This window comes from Bubalus kerabau, chromosome 17, assembly GCF_029407905.1.
Source record: "Bubalus kerabau isolate K-KA32 ecotype Philippines breed swamp buffalo chromosome 17, PCC_UOA_SB_1v2, whole genome shotgun sequence".
In the NCBI taxonomy this organism is placed as follows: Eukaryota; Metazoa; Chordata; class Mammalia; order Artiodactyla; family Bovidae; genus Bubalus; species Bubalus kerabau.
Window position 1 is genome coordinate 63,702,429 of NC_073640.1, and position 21,579 is coordinate 63,724,007.

At 40.2% G+C, this 21,579-nt stretch overlaps 1 protein-coding gene and 1 long non-coding RNA gene across 23 annotated transcripts in view; both read left to right on the forward strand.

The window, feature by feature from the left end:
• Window positions 1–21,579, forward strand: part of LOC129631040 (zinc finger protein OZF-like) — a 281,286-nt gene that overhangs the window by 145,610 nt on the left and 114,097 nt on the right. For 9 of the 22 annotated variants that reach the window (XR_008703862.1, XR_008703860.1, XR_008703861.1 and 6 more), the window contains exons 1-2: window positions 971–5,830; window positions 11,150–11,238. The exons of 2 other annotated variants lie outside the window; for them this stretch is intronic. Coding sequence is in view for 12 of the 20 variants with exons in the window: in XM_055551783.1 (XP_055407758.1) it covers window positions 5,492–5,830; window positions 11,150–11,238 (428 nt within the window). In the remaining 8 variants the exon portion in view is untranslated. Of the gene's footprint in view, window positions 1–970; window positions 5,831–11,149; window positions 11,239–15,472; window positions 15,600–18,831; window positions 18,888–21,579 lie in introns of those variants that run through there. 11 more of the 22 variants (XM_055551773.1, XM_055551774.1, XM_055551766.1 and 8 more) reach the window with 9 other exon arrangements.
• On the forward strand, window positions 6,704–7,573 carry LOC129631061 (uncharacterized). Its single transcript, XR_008703873.1, has 2 exons — window positions 6,704–6,893; window positions 7,334–7,573. It is a non-coding gene; the product is annotated as an uncharacterized LOC129631061 (long non-coding RNA).

Sequence of the window (21,579 nt, forward strand, 5' to 3'; positions counted from 1 at the left end):
CCTGTCACTCCATCTTTGTACATGTACACCTTAATAGTACTTAACAGCATCATATATGATTTAATTATTGGTGACTTTCCCCTATAGAATATGCTCCTTGAAGGCAGGGTATTGATTTTATTTCCTGCTTGATATCCAGTGATTGAAACCATTTTCAACTGACAGGTGTGTGAATGCACTTTATCAGTGCAAAGGGTTCTGTAATAGGTAGGCTCATAGAGCAGTAAGTCAAATAGTCTAATAAACATGTAATCATATTGTATTTGTGGCACCAAATTCCTTACTCTGTTACATTACACCCAAGCATTTTGAATGTTTGTCATAAATTCTCACAGTGTGATTTATTCACACATTGTGAATTTTCTCCAACATGTGCTAAACAGATCTAACTCATCAGTGAAGAAATGTCTTCATGAAGTTTTTTTAATCCACAACATTTTCTTTTTTTTTTAATTTATTTTTATTTGGAGGATAATTGCTTTACAGTGGTGTGTTGGTTTCTCCCATACAACAACGTGAATCGGCCATAAGTTTACATGTGCCCCCTCCTTCTTGAACCTCCCTCCTACCCCCTACCCCATCCCACCCCTCTAGGTTGTCACAGAGCACTGGGTTTGAGCTCCCTGTGTTATACAGCAACTTCCAATTAACTGTCTGTTTTACACATGTTAATGTATATGTTTCAATGCTACTCTCTCAATTCATTCCGTTCTCTCCTTCCCCCGCTATAATACACATTTTCAATTTAGGATTCTTTCAGTAATGCTCCATTCTATACCCATGACAAAGTAGTAATTCTTTTTCTCGGGTAGGATAGATTTTATTCGTGGGTGAGAGGCCACTTGGCAAATAGTAACTGAAACAATTAGGTTTATGATTCTCACCAAACAGGAAGCTCCAGAAGATGCCATGTGGGATGTGATGAGTGCTCTGCCCCTTCAGCCTCCATAAGCACTTAGTCTTCAGTGTCCTCACAGCAATATGGCTGCTGAAAGACCAAGAAGAGTGAAGGTTGAGAGGCAAAACACTTTTCGATTATAGATTTGGTCTCATTTTCATGAAACAATAATCCTAGTCATTATTTTCTGATATTATTAGCCATTTGCATTAAATGGACACCATAATTTTAATAATAGATGTGAAATTTCTAATTTAATATTTCTCTCTTGAACAAAGAAAAACAAAGGGGGAAAAAGTGTTAGGGAGAGATTATATCAAAAGACTTTGTTCTTTATCCCAAGAGTATAATATTCCACATAACATATGGTGACTTTGCCTCATGTTTGAAATGCAAAGCAAAACTTTTTAGAGCCCTTATGTTTTATGAATCATAGATTTATTTCCTTTCTGCTCTATCTGATTCTAAATACACTTAAATAATTCACCATATTTTCGGGGGGGAGGGGGGTTGCTATTCTATGTGGCTTGCAGGATCCTAGTTCCCTGACCTGGGATTGAACCTGCACTCTCAGCAGTTAAAGTGCCAATTCCTAATCACTGGACTGCCAATTTTGATATAGTTATTCTGATTCCAGTATCAGGGCGAGGAATCAAAGAATCCATTTTGAAATGCTTTTTAACCGTACCTGAATGTGAGAAATATACAGGAGGCTTGTAATTGGGAAATATTCTAACATCACTTCCAAATATATTTTAAGATTAGACTCATATTAATTATATAGTAATGTAACTGCTATGGAGCTTCCCAGGTGTCTCAGTGGCAAAGGATTTGCCTGCCAATGCAGGAAACAGGAGAACTGGGTCTAATGCATTGCAGGCAGGTATTAATTATTTTAATATTTATTTTTATTTATTTATTTGGCTCTGGTGGGTCTTAGTTGTGGCTTGTGGGGCCTAGTTGCCTAACCAGGAATTGAATCTGGGCCAGCTGCATTGAGAATGTAGTGTCTTAGCCACTGGACCACCAGGGAAGTTTCATTCATTCCTTAATTTGGATATGGAAAGTGATACATTCAAAACAAAATAGTATCAAAATGTAAAAACTGTGCATATTTGAATCCCTGTCAAGTACTCTCTACTCTTGTTCTTTTCATTGAATTAACTTCAGTAATACTCTGTCTGCAGTGTTCTGAAATAAAACGAATTTTCCATAATCTATGGTAGACAACAAAGGGCTTCCTTGGTGGCTCACTGGTAAAGAATCCACCTGCCAGTGCAGGAGATGCGAGTTCAATCCCTGGGTCAGAAAGATTCCCTGGAGAAGGAAATGGCAACTCACTCTAGTTCTTGCCTGAGAAATCCCAAGGACAAAGGAGCCTGGTGAGTCTCAGTCCATGGGGTCACAGGAGTAGGACATGACTTAATGACTAAACCACCATCACCACCACCATGGTAGATAACAGCTATTCCCTTTTAAAAGGGGGAGAGGATCTTCTCCTATGGTCCAGTGGTTCAGACTTTGCCTTCGAATGCCAGTGGTACAGGCTCAATTCCTGGTCAGGGAATTAAGATCCCACATGCCATGATGTGCGGCTAAAAACCAAATAACAAAAAAAAACCCATTGTTCCCCTGCCTTTTTTTTTTCTTCCACATGTAGCCCATCATGAAACACATATGAAAACCTCACTTTCACAGTGTCAAGCTACTCTCTTTCTTGACCATCTGCTAGAATAATCTTTCATATAATCATCAATGATGGCCCTCATTCGTAACAACATATCTAGAGAAGGTGTCATGGCCACCAAAAACATGCTATTTTATTTTAAATTAATTTGTCCACATCGGGTCTTAGTTGCAGCACATGGGATCTTTTAGTTTTGGCATTTAGGATCTAGTGCCCTGACCAGGGATCGAACTCTGGCCTTCTGCACTAAGGGTTGAGTTTTAGCCACTGTACCACCAGGTGTGTGTGTTGTGTGTTAGTCGTTCAGTCATATCCGAATCTTTCCAACCCCATGGATTGCAGCCCATCAGGCTTCTCTGTCCGTGGGATTCTCCAGACAAGAAGACGGGAGTAGGTTGCCATTCCCTTCTCCAGGTCTCCCACATTACAGGCAGATTCTTTACCATTTGAGCCAGGGAAGCACATCAGGGAGGTCCCCAAAGCATATTTTAGATAATATTTTTACATATGTACTCTGGCTGTCCCCATGCTTTCAAATTTATACCATCTTCTTAAAATCAGTGTCCTAGTTTTTCCTAGTCTCATGGATATGAATAAACCCCACCTAATGAAATAGGTGGGGTTTCATCTTACCCGTCTTGTCCTGAGACTATCATGGTGACAAATGAAAGGCAGATAATGGAACAATAGCATCAACAGATTTCAAACTTCAAGTTGTAGGTCATTAACAATGGACCCTTTTCATGAGACCTCAGATAATTGAGTAAACAATGTACCATCTGCAGATAATTAGATCTTTCCACAGATGTCTGATCCTTTGACAGGTATCAACTCATGGATTTTAAAAAAATTTAACTTTTAATTCTCTGTAGAATTTAACATCTGAGATTGGTTATTTCAAACCTAATAGACTGAGTTTCCTCCCACTGTAAGTTTTCTTATTTGTAAGTCCATTGAGAGGATTGTGTGAAGATTTATCTCCCCATTACATTTGTCATGTTTCTGTCTAGTGTGAATTCCTTGTGAAGTATCCTGAGTAATTGCTGTAGAATCTTAACATTCTTGTATGGTTTCTATATTATATTAATTCTTTCAAGACCACAAAGGCATATATATTTTTATAAAGTTGATCACATTCAGTACGTTTGTCAAGTTTCTCCCTAGAAAGAATTGTGTTATGTTCTACCAGGCTTAAAATTTGGATCAGCTTTGTTATGCATTTGTGTGGTTTTCCTCAAAAGTCTTTATTCTGATATCAAGTGAGGTGACTGCCCTGGTTATGGGCCTTGCCACCTATATTAATTAGTTTAGTATGGTGTCTCTCCACAATGGAACATCTTTTTAATTTTAGTTGAAACATATTGCTGTACAATTTTTGTTTCAGGTGTAATGTTTAATGTTTAATTTTTGCATACATTATGAAATGACCACCACAGTAAGTCTAGTAGCCATCTAGACTACATCTGTGCCCAAACAAAATTCTCACCATATTATTGACCCTATTATTTATGCTGTATATTATACATGCTCCTGACTTATTTATTGTGTAATTGTCAATGTGCCCATTTTAAACTCCTTCACATAATTCACTCCTCTACCCCATTCTGGAAATCACATATTTTTTCTGTGTCTGTTTTCACTGTATTTTGCAATTTTTTCTCTTTTAGATTCTATAGATAAGTAAAACCATGTGGTATTTGTCTTTGACTTTCTTTTCACTTAGCTTAGTACCTTCCATGTTGTTGCAAATGGAAATATTTCTTTATTTTAGGGAATTCCCTGGCAGTCCAGTGGCTGATACTCAGTGCTTGCACTGCCAGGGCCTGGGTTCAATCCCTGGTCGGCGAACTAAGATGCCCCAGGCTGCACAGTGCAGCCAAAAAAAAGATTTTATGCCTGAGTGATAGTCCATTCTATATATATACACACACACACATTTTCACTATCCATTCATTCATCCTTGATGCTCAACCCAGTCTTCACATTAGATCAAAGAAGCACTTTGTAAATACATGTTTGTGCCCTGACCAAAGTCCCTTTCAAATAAATGGGGTGAGAACCAACGTTAATTATATTTAAGGTTCCCCAGGTGATTCCAATCTGAATCCTTCATTGAGCTTCAGGACTCTGAGTCCTTCTATTCCTGAGGGCTGAGATCTGGGCTGAGCGGGGCGTTCTACTCTGGGTAGGGATGGACCAGGGCCTGGTCTGTGACCTGAAGGGGATTGTCACGTCTTTTGAGGTGCCCACTGCTGCTGTGTATGTGAGGGCCTCACCAGGAAGGGGAGTAAGATCGGATGGAAAGTGTGGGAAAATGCTGTGTTGTTCTCTGTGTAGTTTACTGTCCTGAGTCCCAAAGATTTCAAAGACAAAAACAAATGGTTATAGAGTTGTAAGGCAAAATACTATTTTTAGTAGTATTTTACTCGTTTATCTTATTTGGGAATGATCTAGATATTTATAAACTACATATAATTTATCAAACATGTAAGGTTTCCTGTTGTCAACGAGTTGGGGAAAGATACTTAAAAATTTACCTGGAACCTTTTATCTCCTACACATTCAGTTAATTGGACATGTAAGCAAACTGCTGGAAAACACACTTTTTACTGTAACCGTTTTCAACTTGTTAGAATACATCTTAGTTTCAGTATAACTGGCCCAGGCAACTGGCCCAGCTTTCACCTTGAAACTGTGACAGTGAGCCTTCCCGGTGGCTCAGTGGTAAAGAATCCGTCGGCCACTGCGGGAGACGTGGGTTCATCCCTAGTCGGGAAGATCCCACGTGCCTTGGGACAACGAAGTCCGTGGGCCACAACTACTGCCGTGCTCTGGAGCCAGGGAGCTGCAACTACTGAAGCCTGTGTGCCCCAGAGCCTGTGCTCTTGGCAAGAGACGCCACCGCAATGAGAAGCCCACACACGACTAGAGTAGTCCTCTGCTCACTGCAGTTAAGAGAAGCGCCCAGGCAGCAAGGAGCACCCAGCACCGGACCCCCAACCCCCAAAGTGGGACAATACATTGTAAAAAAGCAATTTCAAATTAATAGGATCAGCCTCCCACTCCCCGCCCCCTGCTCTGCGCCTGCCCTGCCTCCCAGCACTCCCTGCGGGCTCCGGGGGTCTCTCCAGGCACCTAGCGCTCCGCCAAGGCCCCACCCCCGGAAACCCCTCTCTGGCCCCTCTGGCGCCGTCCTTTACGAAACCGGAAGCGGACTCCGAGGAGAGACGGTCATCCCGCTGAGAGTAAGTTCCTCGTCGGTAGTGTAACTGTGCGGCGGTGGCGGTGGGGGTCCCCCTTCCAACTCCATCCTCACGACATGGGGGTTGGCACGGGCCTAAAATCCCAGCACCCGCCTCTCCGCCCCCAGTCAATCCAGACGTAGCTGTTACGGACTGGGTGTATTTTCCTCTGGGTTGAAATCTCAGAGGCCGGTGCCTGCCTTTGGCTTTTCCGCCTTTGGTCTCAGTAGACACCGCTTTTCGCACATTTTCCTGCTTAAAACCCTTTCCTACTTCTGCCCCTCGCCTCATGTAAAGCCCTCGTTCGCGAGGTGGATTCGCGCCCCTCAGCCTCGCCTTCTCGGCCCCTGGAGGCCGCGCCCCCTCCCCGGTCCCGGGATTCGGGAGAGCCCGCCCCGCTCCTGAGACCCCGGCCCCCCTGGCCTCGCGTCTCCTCAGGCCGCTCCTTCCGCCCCGCGGGCCTTCACTCCCTGTCAGCCCGTCCCCTCAGCCCGCGTAGGGACAGGTGATCCCGGCCAACGTTCTTCAGTCCCCAATTCTTCCCTCGGTTGGAAAACGGTCTCTTCCCCTAGGCGGCCCTCTTACTGCGTCTCCTTTGGCATAAATAGATGGGCAATGGGATCGGCAGCCTCAGAGAAAAGAAACCTGAGAGAGAGGAAAACTGATGAGGTGGAAAGAATAAGGGAAAACGGAAGGAGACAGGATGGCTGAGGGGCTTGTAAAGAGACCGTAAGATGAAATAGATTTAGCCTTGAAAATGGCAGGTGAATAAAATTGAGAAATTTTAAAAGCCGGATCTCCAGAGATTGGGCAGCAACATGGGGAGAGGCGGGGGGGGGGGGGGGGGGGGGGAGGTGGTCTCGATCACTAGTAGTAAGGGGAGCAGCAGCGGTGAGGCGCTTCACCGAGATTCTGCGAGAGGATAAAAGGTGGAGCCGTGGACTTCAGAACATCGTGGTCCTGGGAGAGGAACAGATGACAGCGTGTGACTAGCAGAGCAGAAAGGAAGCCTAGCCACGTGGGGTGCCTGAGAGTAGGGAGGAAGGGACTGTAAGAGGCAGAGAAGGTTTGTAACCAGAGGGCAGAGGGAGTTGAGCTGGGGGAAGAAAGAGGCAGAAATGTAAGGATACGGAGGGGAAAGGGCAACAAGAGGAGAAACAAGTTGCAAAATGTGGCAGGAGAGCAGAGAGAAATAGACCAGCAGGGGCACTAGCAGAATAGAAAAGATTAAAAAGGAGATAGAAACGGGGTGGGGGCGGGGAGGAAATGGAGATAGACAATTAAATGGAAACGCATAATAGTGCAGGTAAAAAAAAAAAAAAAAAAAAAAAATATATATATATATATATATAGTGCAGGTAAAAAAAAATATATATAGTGCAGGTAGAGGGGAAACTGGGTCCAGGTGGGAGAGGTGAGTTAATTGAATTTGGACAAAGTTATGATGCACTGTTTTCTGGCTTTAGAATCTAATAAATTTAAATTTTGTTTGCTTAAATTATACAGATGAAGATTCATATTGCAAAGCTGGAAAGCTTGTACATTTTGTAATTGTATGACAAGATAACGTCCCTTTACAGTCCCTATTGAGCCAAGGAGCAGTGACTTGACTCTAGACAGGTGTGGGTCACCCCCTTCCATTTCCTGGCATGGGATGGAGGGGGCACTAGTGGGAAAAGAAAGGACTGGTTCTGTCACCACATAGTACCTCTTTAAAGAAACATTAAAAGTGCAGTTTTTCTATAATGGATTTACTTTTTTCTGTTTCCTTTACATTTCTTTTGTTGTTAACTTTACATATATACTACTGCATTAAATGTCTAACTCCCAGCAAATAACTGTTAACTTGTGAAATAAGCTTGGGGAATTATGTATTCTACTCATGTGGTTCTTTTCTAAATATGATATGTCCTCAATTTTTTAAAAGCATTGACAGCAAGATTATTTCCTTTTATTGATTCAGATATTCTTGACACCAAAGTGCTTTCCCTGCTTTATCTTAATATATTGGAAAAGTTCTTTCATAACTAGTAAATACGTTTAGATTCTTTTGATGAGTACTTGGTAGAAATGTCTTTTATATTAATGATCAAAACCTGGTTTAACAAGTTAGTCTAATTTTTTTTTTTAACATAGCATTCACATTTTATTTGGTATTATAAGTAACCTCGAGATGATTTACAGCATATAGGAAGGTGTGTGTAGGTTATATGCAAATACTATGCCAGTTTATATAAGGGATTTGAATCCCTTATATTCTTTCTGCCTCTTGTATTCTTCTGTTCATGATGAAGTTTGCTCAGAGCTTATTTCTAAGTTAAACCCTTACAATGTTTTCTGCACCAGCAGCTGTGCTTCTGCGACTGTTTAAATTATTTTACTTTGATTTTTCTGGAAAAGAAGAATTACCTGTTTGGTGTCTGTGTGATCAGATCTTGAAAGAGAAGTTTCCTTTGATCAGGTACCTGATAGATGGTGTTTTAAATGGAACAGGTGATAAGGACAAACTCTGCCCCCTGACCTTGCGGGATCTCATTTGGGAAACACCGCTATTCTGTTCACTCCACCAAGACTTTTTCAAAAAATGTCTCCCTTCTGGGCCTCAGGGAGCCCACTTATAACATGCAGATGAGAGACTAGACCAGAAACTCAGTCAGAGCAACGCTGACCCTGAAGTGATTGGCCAAACTGGGTATGTCTCTGCATGGGAGTTCTTTTTGGAGAGAGTATCTACTTTTTGTAGAATTGTATATGGGTCCCTGTCTTCCCAGAATGAAAAACAAAAATGCTGGCTTGGAGACAGGAACACAGGCTCTGAGTAGAAGTGACCATAGTAGAAATATTTCTCAGCATTAAATGTAAATTTGTGGATTTCTTTTTTTAACTTTTAGTTTTGTATAGGGGTATAGCTGATTGACAATGCTGTGATAGTTTCAGGTGACCTGTGAGGGGACTCAGGCATACATATTCATGTATCCATTCTCTCCCAAACTCCCCTCCCATCCAGACTACCACATAACATTGAGTTCCTATACAGTAGGTTCTTGTTGGTTATCCATTTAAAATATAGCAGTGTGTACATGTCCATCCCACACTCCCTATTTATCCCTTCACTCCCACCCCCTGCCACAATCGTTCTCTAAGTCTGTGAGTCTCTTTCTGTTTTGTAAGTTCATTTGTATAATTTCTTTTTAGATTCCACATCTAAGGGATGTCATAAGATATTTCTCCTCTTACTTCACTTCATATGGCGATTTCTGGATCCATCTGTGTTGCTGCAAATGGCATTTTTTTTTTTTTTTCATTCTGTTTAATGGCTGAGTAGTATTTCATTATATATAAGTACTACATTTTCTTTATCCATTCCTCTGTTAATGGAGATTTGGGTTGCTTCCATGTTTTGGCTTCCATGAAGGCAGTGGTTTCAGGCTCAGAAAATTATTTTCCTCCAATGTTAGAAGTACAGCCTGAGCTGAGCACACAGGGATCCTTGGGTGCAGGAGGATGGGTGCCTTGTGTTCAGGAGATGGAGCTGAAGGGTGCCCTTCAGCATCCACTCTACAGGTGACTTGTGTTGGGTCTTTGGGGAGGTGTCAAGAATCATTGTGTAGGGACACTGCTCTCCATTACTTCTTGCAAGTAGTAAATCCTTCCTGCTCCAGGGGAAAAGAGAGAGAGAGAAAGGAATCTTTCTACAGTTTTTAGAGTAATATAAGAAAAGTTTCAGAGGTCATTTTGTTGTTTACCTTTAGTACTCTTTAGTATTTTGTGTCACAAATTTTCAGTTGCACTGTGAAAGCTACAACAGGGGGATTTGAGGTGTTTCTTTGGGATGTTTGGGTCTCGCTAGGGCTTGTGCATTGCTGAAAACATCTTTTATATGTAGTTTTCAAAGACGACAATCTTTGGGCTGAGGTTACAGTGAATGAAAACATGGTGTTTTGCATCCAGTGTATCTTTGGATGTCTTCATATGTACTTTTCTCTCTGGCATGACTTATTAGAGTTTGGGATTTTGTGTGTGTGTGTGTGGTTTTTTTATAGCAGGATGAGTGGATCATTATGGGTTTTATAGAGACTGTGATGGACCCCATGAGAGTTTGTAAGTTCATCTGAGTCGAAAAGGGAAGGAAATGATGAGTACTAAGTTTCAAATGGCAGAAAGTTTTCATTAGAGAGGTTTTGCTAGGTATGCTTCTGTGGACAGAACTTGAGAGCGGCCATTAAGTTCTTCAGTGTAGGGAGAGATTGTTCCAGGAATCAAGAGGACTGGCTCACCAAGTGAACGGTAGTACAGCGAGACATCCTTGGGAAGGTGTAGCTGCTACTTTCTTTCTTTCTTTTTTTTTTTTTTTTGCTGCTACTTTCTTGCTGCCAAGCCAGTGCTAGTTTCTCTCCTGTCCTCTCCCACCCTGTCCCAAAACATGTGTGTGCACACACATACACACACACAGAATAGGGAACTCTTGTGTACTCTTAGTGGAAATGTAAATGGTATGGCTATTACAGAAGATGACTTAGAGATTCCCCTGTCTAGCTATCCAGAGGAAATGAAATCACTATATTTAGGTCAATATTTGCAGCAATGCATCTAATGTTGACTATGGTTAATCATACTGTGTTTCTATATACTTGGTATTTGCTGAGAGAGTAACACTTCAATATTCTTGCCACACAGAAGGAAAATGCTAGTTGTGAGTTGACAGAAGTGTAAATTACTTCATCAAATAGTCACACTGGATGCCTTATATGTACATACTTGTTCTTCATCTGTTAGCCTCAGTCAAGCTGGAGAATAGAATGTGAGGGGTGGGCCAGACTTGCCTCCTCTGGGTGCTGGTCAACTCAGGCTTGCCTTAGATCGATGAAAACTTCTGGGTATGCATGTTTTTTACCCCCTGACCAGATATTCCTTTTTATATTGTCAGTGTGGGGTCCAACCTCAATAGTGTTTAAGGGGCCCCAGTACATCTAGCATTGAGCATCAGGACTCTCGATCCTCCCAGTCTTGAGGGCTGGGATCTGGGCTCAGGGGAGGGGCTCTGCTCTGAGTGAGGCTGGACCGGGGCCTGCTGTGTGACCTGAAGGGGATCGTGGGGTCAGTGGAGGTGCCCCCTGCTGCTGTGTACATGAGGCCTCACCAGGAGGGGAGTGTGATCCGAGGGCAAGTGTGGGAAAGTCCCTTGTTGGTCTCTGGTCTCTCCTGTGACAGTGGGCAGCCAAAGACACTTTTCCACCTGATGAGATCTTCTTTGTGTATGTGTGTGGTTGGGGCACAGAGAGAGAAGATACGGATTCTAACAGCAGTTTTGCAACTTTCAAGGTTGACTTCAAAAGACTTACTTTGCCTAAGGAAGAGCATAGAAGAGGAGGAAGAGGAAAGAACTGGAGTCAGGCATGGCTCTTTCTCAGGTAAAGTCATATCCTCAGTGGATTCTCAGTCTGTTCTTCCTGAATTGCCCTTCTCTGGACTTGCTAATCGTGTCAGACTCTGGAGTATCCTGTCTGACTCCTATACACGCACACTCACCTGGGGCCTTCCCTCAGGGCCTGTCCTCTCCACTTAGATCCCGTCTCCCCATGACCCGGTGACCTGGTCCTTGTGAGGAAGCTCCCTTGGGCATCATCCTGGGCAGGACTTCTTACCCATGGGTTGGAGACGGGGTCTCAGTGCTCTTGGGCAGCAGGGATTGCTTAGGGCCCATCCGGATGCGCTATCTGCTCTCTGTCAACCAGGATAAAGAAGTTGAACATTAATATGCATAGTATCTGATAAAATCTGGAAAACTGACCACTGAGGGAGTAATCTTTTTCTAAGGCATTTGAAGCTAAATGAATGAGTCATTGACTTCAAGTCTTTTTTATTTTTTTTTAATGCTATTTTATATTGGAGTAGAGCTGATTGACAGGGTTGTGATAGTTTTAGGTGGAAGGAAAAGGGACTCAACCATACATACACATGTATCCATTCTCCCCCAAACTCTCCTCCCATTCAGACTCTCATATAATATTGGGCAGAGTTCCATGTGCTATACGAGGACCTTGTTGGTTATTTATTTTAAATATAGCAGTGTGTACATGTCCATCCCAAACTCCCTGACTATCCCTTCCCCGTTCTTCCCCCTCGGGAACCATACATTTGTTCTCTATTGACTTCAAATCTTAGTAGTTGCAAATGGAAGGGAAAGTTCAGAAACAGACATCAGTGATATAAGGAGATTGATTCCTTTTTTTTTTTGACTGTGCCACATGTCGGCTTGTACTATCTTAGTTCCCCAACCAGGGTTTGAACCTAAATCCATGACAGTGAAAGCACAAGTCCTAACCACTGGACTGCCAGGGAATGTTTTATTCCATTTTTGAATTTGACCTATGAAATCAATCAAAATCTCTGACAACTGGACATTCTTTAAATCACTTTTGTCACCTCCATTCCTCAGAGGTTGTCTCTGCACTTGGTGGATTATACCCTGTGATATAAGAGATTTTACCTTTGTTACAAGTAAGGTTCCATCTTCATTCTTTTGCTGGGTTGCACATAGTTGCTCTGTATCATTTATTATCAAGACTGTCCTTTGCCCTTTGTGCAGTCTTTGCACCCTTGTCTGTACATTTTATATCATATTCACTGAATTATTTCTGATACTCTAATCTGTTCCACTGGACATGGAACAACAGACTGGTTCCAAATAGAAAAAGGAGTACGTCAAGGCTGTATACTGTCACCCTGCTTATTTAACTTATATGCAGAGTACATCATAAGAAACGCTGGGCTGGAAGAAGCACAAGCTGGAATCAAGATTGGCAGGAGAAATATCAATAACCTCAGATACGTAGATGACAGCACCCTTATGACAGAAAGTGAAGAGGAACTAAAAAGCCTCTTGATGAAAGTGAAAGTGGAGAGTGAAAAAGTTGGCTTAAAGCTCAACATTCAGAAAACTAAGATCATGGCCTCTGGTCCCATCACTTCATGGGAAATAGATGGGGAAACACTGGAAACAGTGTCGGAATTTATTTTGGGGGGCTCCAAAATCACTGCAGATGGGGATTGCAGCCATGTGATTAAAAGACGCTTACTTCTTGGAAGGAAAGTTATGACTAACCTAGACAGCATATTAAAAAGCAGAGACATTACTTTGCCAACAAAGGTCCGTCTAGTCAGGGCTGTGGTTTTTCCAGTGGTCATGTATGGATGTGAGTTGGACTGTGAAGAAAGCTGAGTGCCGAAGAATTGATGCTTTTGAACTGTGGTGTTGGAGAAAACTCTTTAGAGTCCCTTGGACTGCAAGGAGATCCAACCGGTCCATCCTAAAGGAGATCAGTCCTGGGTGTTCATTGGAAGGACTGATGCTAAAGCTGAAACTCCAATACTTTGGTCACCTCATGCGAAGAGTTGACTCATTGGAAAAGACCCTGATGCTGTGAGGGATTGGGGGAAGGAGGAGAAGGGGACGACAGAGGATGAGATGGCTGGATGGCATCACTGACTTGATGGACATGAGTTTGGGTGGACTCTGGGAGTTGGTGATGGACAGGGAGGCCTGATGTGCTACGATTCATGGGGTCACAAAGAGTGGACAGTACTGAGTGACTGAACTGAACTGAACTGAATCTGTTCCAGTAGATTATGTATCTGGGCTTAAACCATTACAACATCACCTTGATTACTTTGTAATATGTTTTAAATTTTGAAAATGACAGCCTCCATCTTCTGTTTCAAGAATATTTTGGCTGTTTGGGGGTCCCTTGAGGTTCCCTGTGAATTGTAATTTTTTTTTTTTAACGGCAAAAATTGCCTTTGAAATTTTGACAGGGATTCCATTAGAATCTAACACTTTCAGTAATAAAGTCATTTTAAGAATATTAAATCTTCCAATTCATGAGTACAGAGTGTCTTTTTATTTACTTATGTCCTCAGATTTCTCTTAGTAAAGTTTAGTAATTTTCAGTGAGCAAATCTTTTACTTCCTTGGGCAGTTTTTTCCTCTTCTATCTCATGCTTTCAGTTCAGTTCAGTTCTGTAGCTCAGTCGTGTCGGACTCTTTGACCCCCGTGGACTGCAGCACGCCAGGCTTCCCTGTCCATCATCAACTCCCAGAGCTTGCTCAAACTCATGTCCATCCAGTTGGTGATACCATCCAACCATCTCATCCTCTGTCATCCCCTGCACAGTCACTGTAACTTCAGAGGGAATGCATTCAGAGTTTCCTTTTGATCATGAGATTTGGTGAAATAGTCTTTCTTAATTATAATGTATTTTTTTCCATTTTCTTTATAGTTGTGATATTTAATTCTTTAAGTAGTTTTTAACTTTGCTTTGTGATCATTTTTTCATCTCTTAATGTATAATAGTAACAGCTTTTTTAATTTGACTCAGTGTTTTTTATGAGTGGAATACAGAAATAAACTCTGCTTTGCATTTGTTAATACCTATCTTTGTCAATGTTGTGGTTTTCATTGTCTTTATATATAGATATTTCATAGAGATTGCAGTCAAGGGATCCTATTTTTTTTTCATGTTACTACTATTTGGTACAATTGATGCTATTTCATTCTTCCAAAAATGCTGAAATTTAAATGAATGAAAACAATGGTGAAAAAAATCATGCACAAATATGTTCAGAGACACCTTCTCTCATTTCAGTTATTTCTGCATTTACATGTGTGTCCATGAGTTCATGAATCTAGAAGTCCACGGTTTTCATAAAAAAAATCATGATTTTATAACTGTGTACTGTATTATAGTTGAAAATATAAATATATTCCGTGACCCTGCATTATTTCTACACTCTCTTGTTCATGGTTCAAATAGTAGTAAGATTACTAACATGTTATGTGTATGTGTTTGTGTGCCCATATCTGTAATGATCTTTTATTGCCTTCTGTGTTGTTCACTTTGAACTTATTTCAAGTAGTCTCAGGGAACCCTCTGTCAATGTGCTTCTAATGCTATTCTTTTTTTTTTAGCCTTAATGCTCTTCTGTTACTTCAGTTTTTGCTTCTTTATCTTCAGTTTAAGACTGCATTCTCTTTAATTGAGGTTCTTGCTGTATCATTTCTTAGCTTCTTAAACTAAGTTGAGTTTCTCCAAATGTCTCTGGTACTTGTCTTTGTAGAACAGCATGTGTCTTTCTCTACTGAGCTATGATGTTGATTAAAAAATTCCATAGCCGTAAAGCATTTAGAATATTGCATAGCATCTTTAAAGGATTTGAACACTTGTAGTCATTGCTGTTGTTCTTATGATAATAATTTAAGATTTTGACCTTTTTTTATGGCGCTGTTGACTTTGTCATTTCTGATGCCACCACTCATAGTGTAGCTCATCTAGATATTGAATAGCAGTCAGTGTGTAAAACATAGTCTAACACTTCTGGAGGAACAACACATTGTTGAATCTTACTTACATGTATTTCATGTATTGTCCACAAAAATGAAAAATCCATGTTGATTACAGGTTATCATAATCTTTGTATAAAAGCAAAAGGAATTAAAATTAAGAGACCCATAATTTCCTCCAAATAGCTTTACTTGGATCTGTCGGAAAACATACTTCAACTTGATCCTTTCCCTTCTCTTCACCTTTTTTGTGAAAATAAGAACTCTCCTCATGGCTCCTTGGTGAAATGTGTTTTCATTTCAGGCACAGTTGACCTTCAAGGATGTGGCCATAGAGTTCACTCAGGAGGAGTGGGAATGCCTGGACCCTGCTCAGAGGGCCTTGTACAGGGACGTGATGGTGGAGACCCTCAGGAACCTAGTCTCCTTGGGTGAGGATCACTTCCCTTTGAAGTTGGGATCTACCCTGGGGTATCTCTGCATTTCCCACTGTGTGCCTCTTGGGAGCCCCGGTTTTACTTGACTGATCTGAAATCCCTGTTGATTCAGACATGAAGAGCTTTAGGACGCAGCCTCAGGAGTTTAAATCTACCTTTTTCTCTGACGATCTGCCCACTTCATGATATATTAGGAGTTGTTCCAGAGTTTTTGTAGTTGTAAAGCTCAATGGAAAACTTTTAACATACTCATTTTCCTGTTTCCTACCCATGTGCTTTTGATTCAGAAGTTTTAGGAAAAGAGCTATGTTTCTTCACATTATACTATTATCTCTATATTCAGAAGGAGGTAAACAGCAGGTGAATTTTGAAAGTATTTTTCTATTCCTCTCTGTTTTCCCATCAATCCTCAGTTGAACAAGGGACTAGGATTCTGGCAAAGCCACAGCAAATAATGTGTCTTTCCTCTTATGTGGAGGTATTTATGTTTCTTACCTGAATATTTTACCCACTTTGTAACAAGACAAAGAGCCCTGGTCAATGGACAGTGAGGTGAATGCCTTTGGCAGTGTATCAAAGGGTGAACACAGTTCAGATCTCAGAAGGGTCCGGGGGAGCCTCACTATTAATAGTGTTTACAGACTTTCCCCTTGTCAGAGAATTCTATAGGAAGTACAAACATTTACTTACTATGTGAGCTCTCAGAGGAAATTTTTCTTCTCTATAACCTATCCCTCTTTGTCTTTCCACATGTAAAATGTATTCTTTCACCTCTAGTGGTGCCACATCCCCACCAGGGACAAAGGCAGAGCTTCTATCATGATCTGCAGCACTCTGCCATCTGACTCCTGTGAACTCCTGTTGCTTGCCTTAGAGGAGCATGAGGTGGACTTTTAAAGGGACATCTTAGTCCCTCATCTCTCCTCAACTTCACTCCATTGGCAGTCCAGACGTTCCCAGTCCATAGAGATAAGAGCCGATACCTGCAGACAACAGTCCCTGAACCCTTGCTCATTCCATCTCCATTTGATGTTTTTAGAAGACTTCATCAGAAGGGGGAAAGCACTGGCTGCTCTCTGATTGCATTTGGCACCCCAGAATCTGCATGCAGCTATCTCTGGTCCTGTCTGCTTGTTTGGATCCCTCTTCTATTCTTTCTCTTCTGCCTTGGCCACACTCTTCAGGCTTGTGTGTAACAGGGTGATGCATTCTGTTTCCTGTAATTATTTTGCAGGAAAACTAAAGACAGTAGACACAGTCATGCTCTCTTTGATCCCCAGTCCTAATAAGCGTTTGTGTGTCTTTCCGGCTCTTAGTTTGGTGTCGATGGCAGGAGCACATTGTTCCATCTGAAGATCCTGTGATGTATGACACACATGTCTCATGTATTTTTCACTCCTGTAGTGTTCTATCTAGTCTGGGACTGTATTCTCTTCCTCATATCATACTCTTGTAACTTTGTGTGTGATTTTGCTTCTAAAATTTGTTTGTGAAATACATAGTCCTATGCTTTGAAATTATATCCAGATTCTGCTGTGATAATTCACCCTCAGTTAATCAGTACTTTCTGGTGGACTCTCTGTTACTGGGTAACAGATAAATTTGATGGAGAATACTATCCTTCATGCATTGTAATATTTTCCTGCTATATAGAAATTCACCACCCTCTAGTAAAGTGGTCTGCGTATTCTGTGATACAAAATACGAAATATCACCAGAACCTGACTGATAAATCTTTCTGGGTGTTTTTCTGGTTTTGAGCAATGTCACAAAAGCCTGTCTCAGTGGCATTGTGACAGTGATGTTCACATGTGCTGTGACCATCCCCTTTCATTCTCAGTAAATGGTATAGGAATTTTTTCTCAGGATAACATTGTCCAAGTTCACTTCCTTATATTTTGAGGCTATTGTGTAAACTGTTGTTAATGCCGTCTTTTGTTCACCTGTGTGCCATTGTTCTTTGTATATCAACAGCTAATTTTGAAACATCTAAATCAGAGAACTTATAAAGTGGAGTGACACTTTCAATCTGAACTGTAATTTGTTTTTTTGTTTAATAGACTGTCTGGTCCCCATTGAGTGGTCCTCACCCACCCCCTGTGGAACGTCATTGGACCACATACACTAGAGTTTATTTCTCATGTCTCTGTGTTATATACTACTGGTCTCTCTCTCTTTATGCTCATACCACACTGCTTGGATTAGTTTAGGTTTCTAAGAATTTTGAAATAATTGTGAAACTTCCAACTTTCTTCTTTTCAATCTTGGTTTTGCTATTGAGTGTCTTTTGAGATTGCATTTGACTCTTAGGATGTATCTTTGTCTTCAAGACACACTGTTGGGATTTTATTGGGGATTGGGTTGACTCTGTTGATCACTTCAGGGTAGTATTTACACCCTGATCATATTTACTTCTAATCCATTGAACTTGGGATGTCTGTATTAATTTGACTTTTCAGATATTTTTCAGCTGTGTATTCAGTTCATAGTGCATATATCTTTCCCTTCCTCTCTATGGTTTTGCTGAACACTCTATTTTTTTGATGGTATCGTAAATAGAATTTTCTGAATTTAATTCTTGATTTTCTTATTGTTAATGTAGGGAAATAGTATTGATTTTTGTATATTTTCATTTTTCTGAGTTCATTGTTTTTATCAGTTTTTTTTTCCAGAATCTTCAGAGCTAAAATTTCTATTTATTTTATTTTTGCCACAACACACACCATGTGGGATTCTAGATTCCCCACCAGGGATCGATCCTGGCAGTGGTAGCCTGGAGTCCTAACCATATCTGGACCGCCAGGGAATTCTCCAGGGTTTCTTATATTTCATTTGTCAACAGAGATGTTTTGCTTCTTTTTTCTATTGGGATTGTTTTATGTGTTTTTGTTACACTTGTGTTCTTGCCAGAAATTCTAGTAATTTCTTTTTTTAGAGATAGTGCAAGTATCCTTGTCTAGTTCTTGATGTTAGGGAAAAAGTTTTAAGTCATTACACATTGAGTATGATGTTAGCTATGGGCTCTTAATACATGTCCTTTATTGTGTTGAGGTCATTTTTTTCTGTTTCTAGTTTACTGAATGTTTCTGTCATATTTTTAGCATTTTCACCTGAGGGAACCTCTGGGAATGGGGAGGCTTGTGCCAGTTCGTTCTCAACGTAGTGTAAGGAGGAGGAGGGGAGTCAAGGGCCAGGAAATTGTCATGAACTTTCCTACATTTTTCAGTTTCGTGTTTTCTGGACAGGCATCTGTTTGAGTGCTGCTGCTTCTTTACCGGTTGGGTGAGTTTTCCCAAATTGTTTTCTGCTTTTTTTTCCCTGCTTTGTTTTAACTTGGTTCCTCATGGGTAATGAGTGCCTGTGGTTTACTGGCCTGCTGACATAACTCCTCATGGATTTTTCTTTGAGAGTTTGTGTTAAGAATTTAATATGATTTCCAGTTTTTAGAGGGGCCAGCTAAAAAAACACTGTTATGTTTAATAATAAGGAGAGCTAGCATAAAAATTTTATATGCAAAAGGATATTATGTAATTAATAGTTTAGTTACTTTTTTCATTTTTAACTTACTTACCTGTTTTGATTATATCCTGGAATATATTATATCCTGATTGTATCTTCAGGCTTTGTCAAGCACTTTCAGTTTGTTTCCTCATATAAACTCTGCTCACCCAACTAGGAGACATTCATTCTGAAATCATGATCTCCCTCCTTTACAATACTGTTGATCCTATTACTTTGCTCTGCATTTGTGTATACAGATTAGACTCCTTGTAATGGTCTTCTCCTGGTTTTTTCTTCTGCTTTTTGCTGAGTACATTATTGCACAGTCTCCTGGAATTCTGTGTATGTTTATATTGAGCATATATGTGGAAATACAGTCACTAAAATACTCAGTTGGATACATTGCATAGCAAATAGTGTAATAGATTGAGAGTTAATTTCTTTCTACAGTGTTTAAATCTCATTTGGTTCTTTTTTTTTTTTTTTTTTTTCATTTGGTTCTTTCCCATACTCATAGTATAATTCACCTAGTTAAAAATGGTACCGAACTATTCTATTGCTAAACCAATTCTTCTTTTGTCTTAAGGTCAGTATTTTAGTTGCCCTTGTACAGTGGTATTCACAGTCAAAAGCTTTGTAGATTAGGTACTCTATGCTCCACCCAAGCCATTTCTCAGTTCTGATCTTTCTTTACATGAAACCATGATGTGGATGAAAGATTCTTATTTTCTAGTATATTTAAGTTATTATCCTAAACTTCTTAATTTCCACAGCACTCTTTCACCATCCCTCCACCCTCCACTTTACTTGCACTGTAAAAATAACACCTCTGTGTACTGAACAGCTTTCTCCTGACACAACCTAAATCACTGTGTACAGCTGTGATAACTCAGAAACCAGTTTCAAAAGGGGTGGCTGAATCCCCTTAGTAGTTACACAGCTCACTTCTTGTGTTTTCCTTGACGTTTTCTTTCTTAACTCCTGATATTTGTTGTAGTATTTTGTAATCTAGACTGCTTGGGTGGGCAGTCATGTTTAAGTATATGTTGTCTCAGACTGTAGATCAAAATTCATACTGTGGTTCTCACTTTATGTTCTGTGTCAATTGGGGTCATGTGCATAAATCTGTGATTCCACTTTCCTTACTTGAAAAATTGTGATTATTTTCCTCAAGACTTTCAAAAGAAATTGGTAATGTTAGATGACATGAAATGTCCTTTTTTTTTTTGGCACACCATGCTGCCTGTGGGATCTTAGTTTCCCAACCAGGAATGGAACCTGGACCCAGGGCAGTGAAAGTGCTGAGTTTTAACCACTGAACTGCCAGGGAATTCTCAGAAATAGTGCTTTTTTTTTCTTTTGAGAAAGATCTTTATTTGCTTTAAAATTTTTATAGCAGTAAATTTTTACAACAGTAAAAATTATATATTATACATTGTGTGTGTGCAGGCTCAGTCATTAAGTCATGTCCAACTCTTTTGTGACCCCTTGGACTGTAGCCCACCAGTCTCCTCTGCTCATGAAATTTTCCAGGCAAGAGTACTAGAGTGGGTTGCCGTTTCCCACTCCAGAAATAGTGCATTTTTATACTAACAAATCAAAAGTGGCTTTTGTATAAAAAGATAATATTCAGATATGTTTATTATATCCATTTTGTTTATTATATATTGTATTCCTTTTTCTTGCAATTTGTTCTCAACCATATTGTCTATGACCATAGTCAAATAAATAAATTTGCAATATGCATTTTGGAGGCAATGACCTGGATATTTTAGGGCACTGCACAAGTAGGGAGTTGCTCTGTGTAATAGCTGTTAATGTAAATGGAGAATATTTCATTTATTAATATTTAAATTTTATTTATAGAAGGTGGTCTTTTAGAATTTTTATGCTGCTTCATGGGTACATAGTTTTACAGGAGATATTTCAAAGAACATTTTGTTTTTTAAAAAACTTTTATCACATTTGCTATTTTTTCTCTGTTATATTTGTTTTTTTTTGTTTTTTTTTGTTTTTTTAGTTTAAATATTTGCTTGCAGTTTATTTTGGTTTTTCTAAATAGACATTCACATCTGTAAACAATAGGATGTTGGTTTCAGCCCCATCCCCCAATTCCTTACAAGTCTTTGTTCTCACACATTGGCTAGAACTGCCATTTGTTGTTGTTAGTCGCTAAGCCGTGTCCAGCCCTGTTGTACTCCATGGACGGTTGCACACTAGACTCCCTATGGGATTTCCCAAGCAAGGATACTGGAGTGGGTTGCCATTTCCTTCTCCATCTCTGTTACATTTGTTTCCAAATTCGAAACTGCCGCTCATTGTGATTATTCATTAAATATGTTCGTTTTGGATTATTTATTGTTGTAATATATTTTGTCAGATTTTTTAGCATTCATTTATATTTAACAAGTATGTATAATATATGCATAGTATAATAATATTCTTTTCTCCTCAGTTATGAGGCACCAGTAAG